The sequence below is a fragment of the Pseudophryne corroboree genome, chromosome 1 (assembly GCF_028390025.1).
Source record: "Pseudophryne corroboree isolate aPseCor3 chromosome 1, aPseCor3.hap2, whole genome shotgun sequence".
Lineage (NCBI taxonomy): Eukaryota > Metazoa > Chordata > Amphibia > Anura > Myobatrachidae > Pseudophryne > Pseudophryne corroboree.
In genome coordinates, this window is record NC_086444.1 from 1,208,159,913 (window position 1) to 1,208,177,496 (window position 17,584).

General features: G+C 49.3%; 1 protein-coding gene across 1 annotated transcript in view; it reads right to left on the reverse strand.

The window, feature by feature from the left end:
• The window catches only part of ATRN (attractin), a 326,993-nt gene that overhangs the window by 106,876 nt on the left and 202,533 nt on the right, over positions 1-17,584 (reverse strand). Inside the window, exon 24 of the mRNA XM_063925340.1 lies at positions 10,247-10,404. Coding sequence (XP_063781410.1) covers positions 10,247-10,404 — 158 coding nt within the window. The remainder of the gene's footprint in view (positions 1-10,246; positions 10,405-17,584) is intronic.

A 17,584-nucleotide genomic window follows, 5' to 3' on the forward strand; every position in this document is an offset into this window, starting at 1 on the left:
GCCGGGGAGGACTTCTGTTCCTGGGGACTAGCTGTGTTGTGCAGCTTCTTTCCTCTGCCCCCGGCTCTGACAAGCAAGGACGCACCTCAGACTTTCTTGTTTCTTTATTCGAAAAGCTGCATTTAATAATGTCGTGCTTTCCTAGGCTGTGCAGGAATATAAGGCAAAATATCAGAATTACCAGCTATAACTGTGGAGACCAGGCCCGAGAACCTTTCTCCACACAATCCTCAGCCTTCCATATGCCTCTTAAGTCGGCATCATCTGTCTAATGTATATTCTACACGACACGTCAAGCAGAAATCGACATAGCTTTTGTCTCTAGGACCCAGTATACTCATGTCCCTTTGGGCATGCTTTATAATTATATATCTATCACTTAAGACAGCATCTTAAAATATTTATATGCATACTAGGGTCTCAATCTCTGCTGATAAGGTACCTGTCCACGCTGCCACAGCGCTATAAACCCATGCCGACACAATCGCCGGTCTGGGTAGTATACTAGAATGTGCACGCTATCTGCAGGATCCCTGAGAATAGCTAGTGCAAACAGGACACCCAAGGGGAAGATTCTCAACACATCCTGGCCCTAGTGGGGAAAGGATACAGCCTGAGAATTCTCTTGTGGGAAGCTGCCGTCTCTTGTCTGGAGATTCCCGCTCTTTTTCCTCATGAGAGGACGGAAATTTACCTCAGCATTCTTCCCCTTAACGTGTGCTCTCGTGTCAGGGACAGATGAGTCATCAGTGATATGCAAATCATCTTTTATTCCAATAATCATATATTGAATATCTTTTAGCCCTCTTGGCTGTAACTTTGCATTATCGTAGTCGACAGTGAAGTTAAACTCCGTGTCGATACTTTGTTATTTTGGATAGTGAACATAGAGAGACTCTGAAGGACTCTGTGACATAGGGACAGACCAGGGTAGATTTCCTTTCTGTTCCCTAACCTTTTGTGCAATAATTTTACCTCAGCACTTACACATATCCAAACAGGTGTCGGCGTTGTTGACGGAGACACCCTCCCACACACTTATCCGCTCTATCACCTCCTTAGAGGAGCCTTTTACCTCAGACATGTCGACACACGCGTACCGACACACCACACACACAGGGGATGCTCTATTTGAAGACGTTCCCCCACCAGGCCCTTTGGAGAGACAGAGAGAGAGTATGCCAGCACACACCACAGCGCTATATAATACAGGGATGTACACTATACTGAGTGATTTTTCCCCTATAGCAGCTTATATACACAGTTTTGCGCCTAAATTTATGTGCCCCCCCTCTCTTTTTTACCCTTTGTGTACCAGGATACTGCAGGGGAGAGCCTGGGGAGCTTCCTTACAGCTGAGCTGTGAAGAGAAAATGACGCCGGTGTGCTGAGGAAGAAGGCCCGGCCCCCTCAGCGGCGGGCTTCTGTCCTTTTATGTACTTTAATGGCGGGGGTTAATGCACATATACAGTTTTTCAGACTGTATTATGTGCTTTTTGCCAAGTAAGGTAATCTAATTGCTGCCCAGGGCGCCCCCCCCCAGCGCCCTGCACCCATCAGTGACCGGAGTGTGTGGTGTGCTAAGGGAGCAATGGCGCACAGCTGCAGTGCTGTGCGCTACCTTAATGAAGACCGGAGTCTTCAGCCGCCGATTTTCAACTTCTCTTCGTTCTTCTGGCTCTGCAAGGGGGACGGCGGCGCGGCTCCGGGACCGGACGACCGAGGACTGGGCCTGTGTTCGATCCCTCTGGAGCTAATGGTGTCCAGTAGCCTTAGAAGCCCAAGCTAGCTGCAAGCAGGTAGGTTCGCTTCTCTCCCCTCAGTCCCACGTAGCAGTGAGTCTGTTGCCAGCAGATCTCACTGAAAATAAAAAACCTAACAAATACTTTCTTTTCTAGGAAGCTCAGGAGAGCCCCTAGGGTGCATCCAGCTCTGGCCGGGCACAGATACTAACTGAGGTCTGGAGGAGGGGCATAGAGGGAGGAGCCAGTGCACACCAGATATAGTACCTAATCTTTCTTTTAAGAATGCCCAGTCTCCTGCGGAGCCCGTCTATACCCCATGGTCCTTACGGAGTACCCAGCATCCACTAGGACGTCAGAGAAAGGGGGTTTATTCCTTACAAGCCATCCATCTGGATATGATCCTGGTGCTACAGCCCGACAGCCGTTTCAACTCACAATGGTCCCTGATTAAAACCATCAGGTCTTTTTTCTTTTGGGAAAAAGTGAGTGTCTATGTATGTATATAAAAACCTATCATCTGAATCCACTACGTTGATTATTATTCTGTGCCAATCCATGTAATAAATTATGTATGGAGCAGTTATTCCCCAGCTCCTGTGGAAGTCAGTCACCGTGCGGAGATAGGTTTTACATCGACTAATGAGCCCCAGCTTCCCTGAGCCCGAGACAGCGCAATTTACTGAACTGTGATTGGCATGCGGCCTAGGCATTCGTCCACCGGTAGTACAGGAATCAAAGCGTGAGCATGGACCGAGAAGCACAGTGGTTAGCATTGCCGATTCGGCACTGGGATCGCGAGTTTCGTTTGCTAACCAGGTCCCAATCTGTGTTCAAAGGTTCTCTCACATACACAAAATAAGAATTTACTTACCGATAATTCTATTTCTCGGAGTCCGTAGTGGATGCTGGGGTTCCTGAAAGGACCATGGGGAATAGCGGCTCCGCAGGAGACAGGGCACAAAAAAGTAAAGCTTTACTAGGTCAGGTGGTGTGCACTGGCTCCTCCCCCTATGACCCTCCTCCAGACTCCAGTTAGGTACTGTGCCCGGACGAGCATACACAATAAGGGAGGCATTTTGAATCCCGGGTAAGACTCATACCAGCCACACCAATCACACCGTACAACTTGTGATCTAAACCCAGTTAACAGTATGACAACAGAAAGGGCCTCTTAAAGATGGCTCCTTAACAATAACCCGAATTAGTTAACAATAACTATGTACAAGTATTGCAGATAATCCGCACTTGGGATGGGCGCCCAGCATCCACTACGGACTCCGAGAAATAGAATTATCGGTAAGTAAATTCTTATTTTCTCTATCGTCCTAAGTGGATGCTGGGGTTCCTGAAAGGACCATGGGGATTATACCAAAGCTCCCAAACGGGCGGGAGAGTGCGGATGACTCTGCAGCACCGAATGAGAGAACTCCAGGTCCTCCTTTGCCAGGGTATCAAATTTGTAAAATTTTACAAACGTGTTCTCCCCCGACCACGTAGCTGCTCGGCAGAGTTGTAATGCCGAGACCCCTCGGGCAGCCGCCCAAGATGAGCCCACCTTCCTTGTGGAGTGGGCTTTTACAGTTTTAGGCTGTGGCAGGCCTGCCACAGAATGTGCAAGTTGAATTGTGTTACAAATCCAACGAGCAATCGACTGCTTAGAAGCAGGTGCGCCCAACTTGTTGGGTGCATACAATATAAACAGCGAGTCAGATTTTCTGACTCCAGCCGTCCTTGCAATGTATATTTTTAAGGCTCTGACAACGTCCAACAACTTGGAGTCCTCCAAGTCGCTAGTGGCCGCAGGCACCACAATAGGTTGGTTCAGATGAAATGCTGATACCACTTTAGGGAGAAAATGCGGACGAGTCCGCAGTTCTGCCCTATCCGAATGGAAGATTAGATAAGGACTTTTATAAGATAAAGCCGCCAATTCAGATACTCTCCTGGCAGAGGCCAGGGCTAGTAACATAGTCACTTTCAATGTGAGATATTTCAAATCCACCTTTTTCAATGGTTCAAACCAATGGGATTTGAGGAAATCTAAAACTACATTTAGATCCCACGGTGCCACCGGAGGCACCACAGGAGGCTGTATATGCAGTACTCCCTTGACAAAAGTCTGGACCTCAGGGACAGAGGCCAATTCTTTTTGGAAGAATATTGACAGGGCCGAAATTTGAACCTTAATGGATCCCAATTTGAGACCCATAGATAATCCTGATTGCAGGAAATGTAGGAAACGACCCAGTTGGAATTCCTCCGTCGGAACCTTCCGATCCTCGCACCACGCTACATATTTTCGCCAAATGCGGTGATAATGTTTCACGGTGACTTCCTTCCGTGCCTTAATCAAGGTAGGAATGACTTCTTCTGGAATGCCTTTCCCTTTTAGGATCTGGCGTTCAACCGCCATGCCGTCAAACGCAGCCGCGGTAAGTCTTGAAAAAGACAGGGACCCTGCTGTAGCAGGTCCCTTCTCAGAGGTAGAGGCCACGGTTCGTCCGTGAGCATCTCTTGAAGTTCCGGATACCAAGTCCTTCTCGGCCAATCCGGAACCACTAGTATTGTTCTTACTCTTCTTTGCCGTATGATCTTCAATACCTTTGGTATGAGCGGCAGAGGAGGAAACACATACACTGACTGGTACACCCAAGGAGTTACCAGTGCGTCCACAGCTATTGCCTGTGGATCTCTTGACCTGGCGCAATATTTGTCCAGTTTCTTGTTGAGGCGAGACGCCATCATGTCTACAATTGGTCTTTCCCAACGGTCTATTAACATGTTGAAGACTTCTGGATGTAGACCCCACTCTCCCGGATGAAGATCGTGTCTGCTGAGGAAGTCTGCTTCCCAGTTGTCCACGCCCGGGATGAACACTGCTGACAGTGCTATCACGTGATTCTCCGCCCAGCGAAGAATCTTGGCAGCTTCTGCCATTGCACTCCTGCTTCTTGTGCCGCCCTGCCTGTTTACATGGGCGACCGCCGTGATGTTGTCCGACTGAATCAACACCGGCTTTCCTTGCAGGAGAAGTTCCGCCTGGCTTAGAGCATTGTAGATTGCTCTTAGTTCCAGAATGTTTATGTGAAGAGACTTTTCCAGACTCGTCCATACTCCCTGGAAGTTTCTTCCTTGTGTGACTGCTCCCCAGCCTCTCAGGCTGGCGTCCGTGGTCACCAGGATCCAATCCTGAATGCCGAATCTGCGGCCTTCTAATAGGTGAGCCTTCTGCAACCACCACAGAAGTGACACCCTTGTCTTTGGTGACAGGGTTATTCGCAGGTGCATCTGCAGATGCGACCCTGACCATTTGTCCAACAGATCCCTTTGGAATATTCTTGCATGGAATCTGCCGAATGGAATTGCTTCGTAAGAAGCCACCATTTTTCCCAGGACTCTTGTGCATTGATGTACTGACACTTTTCCTGGTTTTAGGAGGTTCCTGACCAGATCGGATAACTCCTTGGCTTTTTCCTCTGGAAGGAAAACCTTTTTCTGAACCGTGTCCAGAATCATTCCTAGGAACAGCAGACGAGTTGTCGGGATTAAATGGGATTTTGGAATATTCAGAATCCACCCGTGTTGTCTTAGCACCTCTTGAGATAGTGCTAAAGCTGTCTCCAGCTGTTCTCTGGACCTTGCCCTTATTAGGAGATCGTCCAAGTATGGGATAACTAATACGCCTTTTCTTCGAAGAAGAATCATCATCTCGGCCATTACCTTGGTAAAGACCCGAGGCGCCGTGGACAATCCGAACGGCAGCGTCTGAAACTGATAGTGACAGTTTTGAACAATGAACCTGAGGTACCCCTGGTGTGCGGGGTAAATCGGAACGTGTAGATACGCATCCTTGATGTCCAAGGATACCATAAAGTCCCCTTCTTCCAGGTTCGCTATCACTGCTCTGAGTGACTCCATCTTGAACTTGAACTTTTTTATGTAGAGGTTCAAGGACTTCAGATTTAGAATAGGCCTTACCGAGCCATCCGGCTTCGGTACCACAAATAGAGTGGAATAATACCCCTTTCCTTGTTGTAATAGGGGTACTTTGACTATCACCTGCTGAGCGTACAGCTTGTGAATGGCTTCCAACACCCTCTCCCTTTCGGAAGAGACGGTTGGTAAGGCAGACTTCAGGAAACGATGAGGAGGATCCGTCTCTAATTCCAACCTGTACCCCTGAGATATTATCTGCAGGATCCAGGGGTCTACCTGCGAGTGAGCCCACTGCGCGCTGTAATTTTTGAGACGGCCCCCCACTGTCCCCGAGTCCGCTTGAGAGGCCCCAGCGTCATGCTGAGGTTTTTGCAGGAGCCGGGGAGGGCTTCTGTTCCTGGGAAGGAGCTGCCTGTTGGTGTCTCTTCCCTCTTCCTCTGCCTCGTGGCAGGTACGACAAGCCCTTTGCTCTCTTATTTTTGTAGGAGCGAAAAGGCTGCGGTTGAAAGGTCGGTGCCTTTCTCTGTTGGGGAGTGACTTGAGGTAAAAAAGTGGATTTCCCGGCAGTAGCCGTGGCCACCAAGTCTGATAGACCAACTCCAAATAACTCCTCCCCTTTATACGGCAAAACCTCCATGTGACGTTTTGAATCCGCATCGCCTGTCCACTGTCGTGTCCATAAGGCTCTTCTGGCTGAAATGGACATAGCACTCACCCGAGATGCCAGTGTGCAAATATCCCTCTGTGCATCACGCATATAGATAAATGCATCCTTTATTTGTTCTAACGACAGTAAAACATTGTCCCTATCTAGGGTATCAATATTTTCAATCAGGGATTCTGACCAAACTACTCCAGCACTGCACATCCAGGCAGTTGCTATAGCTGGTCGTAGTATAACACCTGCATGTGTGTATATATTCTTTTGAATAACTTCCATCTTTCTATCTGATGGATCCTTAAGTGCGGCCGTCTCAGGAGAGGGTAACGCCACTTGTTTGGATAAGCGTGTGAGCGCCTTGTCCACCTTAGGGGGTGTTTCCCAGCGCGCCCTAACCTCTGGCGGGAAAGGGTATAATGCCAATAACTTTTTTGAAATTATCAACTTTTTATCAGGAGCAACCCACGCTTCATCACACACGTCATTTAATTCTTCTGATTCAGGAAAAACTGTTTGTAGTTTTTTCACACCATACATAATACCCTGTTTTACGGTATCTGTAGTATCAGCTAAATGTAACGTCTCCTTCATTGCCAAAATCATATAACGTGTGGCCCTACTGGAAAATACGTTTGAATTTCTACCGTCGTCACTGGAATCAGTGCCCGTGTCTGGGTCTGTGTCGACCGACTGAGGCAAAGGGCGTTTTACAGCCCCTGACGGTGTTTGAGGCGCCTGGACAGGCATTAATTGATTGTCCGGCCGCCTCATGTCCTCAACTGACTGTTTAAGGGAAGATAAACCATCACGTAATTCCACAAATAAAGGCATCCATTCTGGTGTCGACCCCCTGGGGGGTGACATCTGCATATTTGGCAATTGCTCCGCCTCCACACCAATATCGTCCTCATACATGTCGACACCACGTACCGACACACACCGCAAACTCACAGGGAATGCTCTAATGAAGACAGGACCCACTAGCCCTTTTGGGGAGACAGAGGGAGAGTCTGCCAGCACACACCACAAAGCGCTATATATACAAGGGATATCCTTATATTAAGTGCTCCCTTATAGCTGCTTTAATATATATATATATAGCCATTAATGTGCCCCCCCTCTCTGTTTTACCCTGTTTCTGTAGTGCAGTGCAGGGGAGAGACCTGGGAGCCGTTCTGACCAGCGGAGCTGTGACAGAAAATGGCGCCGTGTGCTGAGGAGATAGGCCCCGCCCCTTTTTCGGCGGGTTCTTCTCCCGCTATTTTTCCAGTCAGGCAGGGGTTAAATATCTCCATATAGCCCCTATGGGCTATATGTGAGGTATTTTTAGCCTTGTATAAGGTTTATATTTGCCTCTCAGAGCGCCCCCCCCCAGCGCTCTGCACCCTCAGTGACTGCCCAGTGAAGTGTGCTGAGAGGAAAATGGCGCACAGCTGCAGTGCTGTGCGCTACCTTATGAAGACTGAGGAGTCTTCAGCCGCCGGTTTCCGGACCTCTTCACGCTTCAGCATCTGCAAGGGGGTCGGCGGCGCGGCTCCGGGACCGGACTCCACGGCTGGGCCTGTGTTCGATCCCTCTGGAGCTAATGGTGTCCAGTAGCCAAGCAGCAAATCCACTCTGCATGCAGGTGAGTTTACTACTTTCCCCCTAAGTCCCACGTTGCAGTGATCCTGTTGCCAGCAGGACTCACTGTAAAGAAAAAAACCTAAACTAAACTTTCTCTAAGCAGCTCTTTAGGAGAGCCACCTAGATTGCACCCTTCTCGTTCGGGCACAAAATCTAACTGGAGTCTGGAGGAGGGTCATAGGGGGAGGAGCCAGTGCACACCACCTGACCTAGTAAAGCTTTACTTTTTTGTGCCCTGTCTCCTGCGGAGCCGCTATTCCCCATGGTCCTTTCAGGAACCCCAGCATCCACTTAGGACGATAGAGAAATAAATGTTAAGAAAACAAAAACACCACAGGTTAATTGGCTTCGTGTACCCCGGTGTGTAGGCTAGTTAGGAAATTCAGACTAAGTTCCAGGAGACAGGCGCTGATGTGAATGACAATGCGGTATAATTGCTGGTGTTATAGAGCTAGTCAATAACGGAGAGTGCGCAGGAACTCACAGACAGAACGCTGGCAGACTGTACACTGCTGCTTGGTGCCAGGATAGTGAACGAGTAATGCACGTTGCCGTACAACACTGACCCCATGAGTGCCGTACGCACTGGGCGAATACAACAGACATGCTACGGAACCTTATCACTCCAGGGGGAGTTTCATCACAGCAAACCTGGTGGATGAAGCAAACAGGCTTTCTTTATCAAGAGACGCATGATGCGCCATGAGAAGCGACACGGGTGAGCAAGAAAACGTTGCAGCTGCACGCGGCGGTTGGGTGGCGTGCTGCTTTGTGAATACTGGCGCTGCCGGTGCCCCTCGTATATCAGCCACAGGTAGCCGGTATATAAAAAGTACAGATGATGCCGGGGATCACGTCGCCGTACAGGCTCTGCGTCAAATGAAAACGCAATTCTCACACAGCATTCATAGGCAGTAGCAAAACACTGTGTTGGTGTATGTATATAGATGTCCCTTTAAAAATAAATGGGAGCCAAGAGCTTTACAAAGCACGTGGTTTCTAAACGCAGAGTGTAAGAGCTGGGCGACAGCCGGTGACCGCCTCGTACAACAGACGGTGTGCAGGATTGTGAGAGAAGCAGCACCAATGGGAAGGGGCGTTACAGCGCTTTGCACTGTACATTAATGTTCATTCCTGGCCGGCTTCTTCTGCTTCTTTATCAAGATACTCTCTGCGGTCTCGGAGATGTCTGGTACCATGTCTAGCCGACAGACTCTGCCAACAAGGATCTCTGTACATAAAGGCATCGGAACTGCCCTATCTTCTACTGTCTACAGAATTCTATCAGGGATTTATATTCGTGTCCAGCCCTAGGCAGAAATCCACCATCAATAACCAAACACTAATACACGGAGAATGGGGGCAGAGACTTCTAGACCACAAAGCCGGTCTCTTCCCTCCGTATAACAGAGAAAACCTTTTATTTGTCAATAACATATAAAAACAAATTCAATTTGATATAGAACCGCTCATATAAAGGACTATGGGTTCTATTTATTAAGCCTTGGATGGAGATAAGTGGACGGAGAAAGTAGCAGCCAATCAGCTCCCAACTGTCATTTTTCAAACACAGTCTGTGACATGGCAGTTAGGAGCTGATTGGCTGGTACTTTATCTCCATCCAAGGCTTAGTAAATAGACCCCTAAGAAAGATATAGAAAAAGTGGAGAAGGTATAGCCTCAGATTGAGGTTGAGGTGTGTTGGAGGCATAAAACAGGTGGCTCTAAGTGTGATCTGGGTTTATCAGGGATGGGATTAAATTGCACCTATTTCAATCATATGTTGGACCTGAAGGGATAACCGTGGTTCCCAATCTGGGTGTTACGGATTGGTGGTCCAGTGCCCAATCAAGTGGAACATGTACTAAGCAGTGATAAGAGTGGAGAAGTGAGCTAGTGGAGAAATTGCCCATGGCAACCAATCAGCTGCTCTGTATACTTTTATCATATACATATTATAAATGTTACGTCAATGCCGATTGGTTGCCATGGGCAACATCTCCACTGGCTCACTTCTCCACTTTTAGCACTGCTTAGTACATGTTCCCCCATGGCCAAAGTGAAAGGAAAACCCAGTGCTGGTGGCCGACAATCATACAACACATGGACAAACATAAACACAACCCCGTCCACCAGCACATAACCGACGCTGGAAAACATGCAGGCACTTTAGGGCGCCGTAGCTGAAGAAGGTTTGGCAACCACTGGTGTATGGTAAGACAGAAGCATTAGGAGCTGGGAAAACGCATTGAAGATGGGGTTATCATCCCGCAGTTACCTGTATCTTTATGGGCCAGGTGAAGTTACTGACGTACACGAAGAAGGTGATATTGGGGTTGTTGTGGAAATCAAACTTCTCATTGGAGAACGTGTCCTTGAACTCCTTGATGTTGGTCCTGGAGATAATAGGGACCTCCTCGCCCGCCTGCGTGCCGGCTGTGGAGAAGATGGGACAAAGACGTTGGCGTAGGCAGAAAACCGACGCAAGTTATGTATCTTGAGATGGACATAACTGTGAACACTACTGCCCGTGATTAGTATACAAGAAATGGTATACCTTGGCGGCTGGAATATTACCCAGCGAGCACAACATATGTTGCTTATATAAAAGAGAAACAAGCAAAAAAATAAGATTTTACTCACCGGTAAATCTATTTCTCGTAGTCCGTAGTGGATGCTGGGGACTCCGTAAGGACCATGGGGAATAGACGGGCTCCGCAGGAGACTGGGCACTCTAAAGAAAGATTTAGTACTATCTGGTGTGCACTGGCTCCTCCCTCTATGCCCCTCCTCCAGACCTCAGTTAAGGAAACTGTGCCCGGAACAGCAGACATTATAAGGAAAGGATTTTGGAATGCCGGGTAAGACTCATACCAGCCACACCAATCACACCGTATAACTTGTGATACACTTATCCAGTCAACAGTATGAACGACAACAGGGCATCAACAATGGATGCCAACATAACCCATTATTAAGCAATAACTATATACACGTATTGCAGAGAGTCCGCACTTGGGACGGGCGCCCAGCATCCACTACGGACTACGAGAAATAGATTTACCGGTGAGTAAAATCTTATTTTCTCTAACGTCCTAGTGGACTCCGTAAGGACCATGGGGATTATACCAAAGCTCCCAAACGGGCGGGAGAGTGCGGATGACTCTGCAGCACCGAATGGGCAAACTCAAGGTCCTCCTCAGCCAGGGTATCAAACTTGTAGAATTTTGCAAATGTGTTTGAACCCGACCAAGTAGCAGCTCTGCAAAGTTGTACAGCCGAGACCCCTCGGGCAGCCACCCAAGAAGAGCCCACCTTCCTTGTGGAATGGGCTTTCACTGATTTTGGATGCGGCAATCCAGCCGCAGAATGAGCCTGCTGAATCGTGTTACAGATCCAGCGGGCAACGGTTTGCTTTGAAGCAGGAGCACCCAGCTTGTTGGGGGCATACAGGATAAACAGCGAGTCAGTTTTCCTGACTCCAGCCGTTCTGGCTACATAAATATTCAAAGCCCTGACTACATCTAGTAACCTGGAATCCTCCAAGTCACGAGTAGCCGCAGGCACTACAATAGGTTGGTTCAAATGAAAAGATGACACCACCTTTGGCAGAAATTGGGGACGAGTCCGTAATTCTGCCCTGTCCACATGGAAAACCAGATAGGGGCTTTTACGCGACAAAGCCGCCAATTCTGACACACGCCTAGCCGAAGCTAAGGCCAATAGCATGACCACTTTCCACGTGAGATACTTCAGCTCCACGGTCTTAAGTGGCTCAAACCAGTGGGATTTCAGGAAACCCAACACCACGTTGAGATCCCAAGGTGCCACTGGTGGCACAAAAGGGGGCTGAATATGCAGCACTCCCTTAACAAACGTCTGAACTTCAGGAAGAGAAGCCAGTTCCTTTTGAAAGAAAATGGATAGGGCCGAAATCTGGACCTTTATGGATCCCAACTTCAAGCCCATAGTCACTCCAGACTGTAGAAAGTGCAGAAATCTGCCCAGTTGGAATTCCTCTGTAGGGGCCTTCCTGGCCTCACACCAAGCAACATATTTTCGCCATATGCGGTGATAATGTTTTGCTGTCACGTCCTTCCTAGCCTTTATCAGCGTAGGAATAACTTCCTCCGGAATGCCTTTTTCCCGCTAGGATACGGCGTTCAACCGCCATGCCGTCAAACACAGCCGCGGTAAGTCTTGGAACAGGCAAGGCCCCTGTTGCAACAGGTCCTGTCTGAGAGGCAGAGGCCATGGGTCCTCTGTGAGCATGTCTTGCAGTTACGGGTACCAAGTCCTTCTTGGCCAATCCGGAACAATGAGTATTGTTCTCACTCCTCTTCTTCTTACGATTCTCAGCACCTTGGGTATGAGAGGAAGAGGAGGAAACACATAGACCGACTGGAACACCCACGGTGTTACCAGGGCGTCCACAGCTATCGCCTGAGGGTCCCTTGACCTGGCGCAATACCTTTGTAGCTTTTTGTTGAGACGGGACGCCATCATGTCTACCTGTGGCAGTTCCATCGATGTGTAATCTGAGTGAAGACTTCGTGACGAAGTCCCCACTCTCCCGGGTGAAGGTCGTGCCTGCTGAGGAAGTCTGCTTCCCAGTTGTCCACCCCCGGAATGAACACTGCTGACACAGTGCTTGCACGTGATTCTCCGCCCACCGAAGAATCCTGGTGGCTTCCGCCATCGCGACTCTGCTTCTTGTGCCGCCCTGGCGGTTTACATGAGCCACCGCGGTGATGTTGTCAGACTGAATCAGCACTGGTTGGTTGCGAAGCAGGAGCTCCGCTTGACTCAGGGCGTTGAATATGGCCCTTAGTTCCAGGATATTTATGTGCAGACAAGCCTCCTGACTTGACCACAACCCTTGGAAGTTTCTTCCCTGAGTGACTGCCCCCCACCCACGGAGGCTCGCATCCGTGGTCACCAGGACCCAGTCCTGTATGCCGAACCTACGGCCCTCGAGAAGGTGAGCACTATGAAGTCACCACAGAAGAGACACCCTGGCCCTGGGGGACAGGGTGATCAGCCGATGCATCTGAAGATGCGATCCGGACCATTTGTCCAACAGATCCCACTGAAAGATCCTCGCATGGAACCTGCCGAAGGGAATGGCTTCGTACGATGTCACCATCTTTCCCAGGACTCGCGTGCAGCGATGCACCGACACCTGTTTCGGTTTTAAGAGGTCTCTGACTAGAGTCACGAGCTCTTGAGCCTTCTCCTCCGGGAGAAACACCTTCTTCTAGTCCGTGTCCAAAATCATGCCCAGAAAGGGCAGACGCGTCGTAGGAATCAGCTGCGACTTTGGGATATTCAGAATCCAGCCGTGCTGTTGCAACACTTCCTGAGAGTGCGCTACGCTGATCTGCAACTGCTCCCTGGACCTCGCCTTTATGAGGAGATCGTCCAAGTATGGGATAACTGTGACTCCTTGCTTTCTCAGGATCACCATAATTTCTGCCATTACCTTGGTAAATATTCTCGGTGCCGTGGAGAGCCCAAACGGCAACGTCTGGAATTGGTAATGACAGTCCTGTACCACAAATCTGAGGTACTCCTGATGAGGCGGATAAATGGGGACATGCAAGTAAGCATCCTTGATGTCCAGAGACACCATAAAATCCCCCTCTTCCAGGCTTGCAATGACCGCTCTGAGCGATTCCATTTTGAACTTGAATCTTTTCAGATAAATGTTCAGGGACTTTAAATTTAATATAGGTCTGACCGAACCGTCCGGTTTCGGTACCACAAACATTGTGGAATAGTATCCCTTTCCCTGTTGAAGAAGGGGAACCTTTACCACCACCTGCTGGAGAAATAGCTTGTGAATCGCCGCTACCACTACTTCCCTTTCTATGGGGGAAGCTGGCAGGGACGATTTTAGGTAACGTTGAGGGGGCATCACCTCGAATTCCAGCTTGTATCCCTGATACACAATCTGTATAGCCCAGGGATCCACCCGTGAGCGAACCCACTGGTGGCTGAAATGTCGGAGACGCGCCCCCACCACTCCTGGCTCCACCCGTGGAGCCCCAGCGTCATGCGGTGGATTTAGTGGAAGCCGGGGAGGACTTCTGTTCCTGGGAACTTGCTGCATGGTGCAGCTTTTTTCCTCTACCCCTGCCTCTAGCAAGAAAGGAAGCACCTCTGACCTTCTTGCTTCTTTGTGCGCGAAAGGACTGCATTTGGTAATACGGTGCTTTCTTAGGTTGTGAGGGAATATATGGCAAAAAGTTTGACTTCCCAGCAGTAGCTGTGGAAACCAGGTCCGAGAGACCGTCCCCAAACAATTCCTCACCCTTGTAAGGTAACACCTCCATGTGTTTTTTGGAGTCGGCATCACCTGTCCACTGCCGAGTCCACAGGACCCTCCTGGCAGAAATTGACATTGCATTAATTCTAGAGCCCAGTAGGCAAATGTCCCTCTGGGCATCCCTCATATATAGGACAGTGTCTTTTATATGCCCCAGGGTCAGCATAATGGTATCCCTGTCCAAGGTATCCATTTCCTCAGACAGATTATCTGTCCACGCTGCTACAGCACTACACATCCACGCCGACGCAATTGCCGGCCTCAGTAGAGTCCCTGAATGTGTATAAACAGATTTCAGGATACTTTCCTGCTTTCTATCTGCAGGATCCTTTAGGGTGACCGTATCCTGCGACGGCAGGGCCACCTTCTTAGATAAGCGTGTGAGAGCTTTATCTACCCTAGGGGAGGATTCCCAGCGCACCCTGTCCTCTGGCGGGAAAGGGTACGCCATAAGTAACCTTTTGGAAATCAGGACTTTCTTATCAGGGGAATCCCACGCTCTTTCACATAACTCATTTAACTCATGTGAAGGGGGAAAAGTCACCTCTTGCTTTTTCTCCCCATACATATAAACCCTCTTGTCAGGGACAGGGTTTACCTCTAATATGTGTAAAACATCCTTCATCGCTATAATCATGTAGCGGATAGCTTTTGTAATTTTCGGTTGCAATTTTGCATCATCGTCGTCGACACTGGAGTCAGAATCCGTGTCGACATCTGTGTCAACCATTTTGGATAGTGGGCGCTTTTGAGACTCTGAGGGCTTCTGCGCTGTAGGATCAGGCACGGGTTGAGCCCCTGACTGGCCCATGGTATCAGCTTTATCCAACCTTTTATGTAAGGAGTTTACATTATCATTTAACACCTTCCACATATCCATCCAATCAGGTGTCGGTACCGTCGGCGGCGACACGTCATTCAACTGCACTTGCTCTGCCTCCACATAGCCCTCTTCGTCAAACATGTCGACACACGCGTACCGACACACCACACACACAGGGGAATCTCTAAATGAGGACAGGACCTCCACAAGGCCGTTTGGAGAGACAGAGAGAGAGTATGCCAGCACACACCCCAGCGCTATATGACCCAGGAATCACACAGTAACTTAGTGTTTACCCAGTAGCTGCTGTATTATGATTAATGCGCCTAAATTTATGTGCCCCCCCTCTCTTATTTACCCTTCTACCGTGATTCTGCAGGGGAGTGTCTGGGGAGCTTCCTCTCAGCGGAGCTGTGGAAGGAAAATGGCGCTGGTGAGTGCTGAGGAAGAAGGCCCCGCCCCCTCAGCGGCGGGCTTCTGTCCCGCGATTGTGTGTAAAATTAATGGCGGGGGCTCATGCATATAACAGTGTCCAACTGTATATATGCAGCTTTCGCCAGGAGGTATCAATTGCTGCCCAGGGCGCCCCCCCCTGCGCCCTGCACCCTACAGTGACCGGAGTGTGTGGGTTAGTGTGGGCGCAATGGCGCACAGCTGCAGTGCTGTGCGCTACCTCATGTGAAGACAGGAGTCTTCACGCCACCAATTTCGATGTCTTCTCTGCTTCTGCCGGCTTCTGTCTTCTGGCTCTGCGAGGGGGACGGCGGCGCGGCTCGGGGAACGGACGACAAGGTCAGGTTCTGTGTTCGATCCCTCTGGAGCTAATGGTGTCCAGTAGCCTAAGAAGCGCAACCTAGCCGCAGTTAGTAGGTTTGCTTCTCTCCCCTCAGTCCCCCGTAGCAGAGAGTCTGTTGCCAGCAGATCTCTCTGAAAATAAAAAACCTAACTAAAATACTTTCTTATAGCAAGCTCAGGAGAGCTCACTAAAAGCACCCAGCTCTGTCCGGGCACAGATTCTAACTGAGGTCTGGAGGAGAGGCATAGAGGGAGGAGCCAGTGCACACCAGATAGTACTAAATCTTTCTTTAGAGTGCCCAGTCTCCTGCGGAGCCCGCCTATTCCCCATGGTCCTTATGGAGTCCCCAGCATCCACTAGGACGTTAGAGAAAATAAGATTTTACTCACCGGTAAATCTATTTCTCGTAGTCCGTAGTGGATGCTGGGAACTCCGTAAGGACCATGGGGAATAGACGGGCTCCGCAGGAGACTGGGCACTCTAAAAGAAAGATTAGGTACTATCTGGTGTGCACTGGCTCCTCCCTCTATGCCCCTCCACCAGACCTCAGTTAGGATACTGTGTCCGGAAGAGCTGACACAATAAGGAAGGATTTTGAATCCCGGGTAAGACTCATACCAGCCACACCAATCACACCGTATAACTCGTGATACTATACCCAGTTAACAGTATGAAATATAACTGAGCCTCTCAACAGATGGCTCAACAATAACCCTTTAGTTAGGCAATAACTATATACAAGTATTGCAGACAATCTGCACTTGAGATGGGCGCCCAGCATCCACTACGGACTACGAGAAATAGATTTATTGGTGAGTAAAATCTTATTTTCTCTGAAGTCCTAGTGGATGCTGGGAACTCCGTAAGGACCATGGGGATTATACCAAAGCTCCCAAACGGGCGGGAGAGTGCGGATGACTCTGCAGCACCGAATGAGAGAACGCAAGGTCCTCCTCAGCCAGGGTATCAAATTTGTAAAATCTTGCAAATGTGTTTGACCCCGACCAAGTTGCAGCTCGGCAAAGTTGTAAAGCCGAGACCCCTCGGGCAGCCGCCCAAGATGAGCCCACTTTCCTCGTGGAATGGGCTTTTACTGATTTAGGATGCGGCAATCCAGCCGCAGAATGCGCCAGCTGAATTGTGCTACAAATCCAGCGAGCAATAGTCTGCTTAGAAGCAGGGGCACCTATTTTGTTGGGTGCATACAGGATAAAAAACGAGTCCGTTTTCCTGACTCCAGCCGTCCTGGAAAAATAAATTTTTAAGGCCCTGACTACGTCCAGTAGCTTGGAATCTTCCAAGTCCCTAGTAGCCGCAGGCACTACAATAGGCTGGTTCAAGTGAAAAGCTGATACCACCTTAGGGAGAAACTGGGGACGAGTCCTCAATTCTGCCCTATCCATATGGAAAATCAGATAAGGGCTTTTACATGACAAAGCCGCCAATTCTGACACACGCCTGGCCGAAGCCAAGGCCAATAACATGACCACTTTCCACGTGAGATATTTCAGATCCACAGTTTTAAGTGGCTCAAACCAATGTGATTTCAGGAAACTCAACACCACGTTGAGATCCCACGGTGCCACAGAGGGCACAAAAGGGGGCTGAATATGTAGCACTCCCTTTACAAAAGTCTGAACTTCAGGCAGTGAAGCCAGTTCTTTCTGGA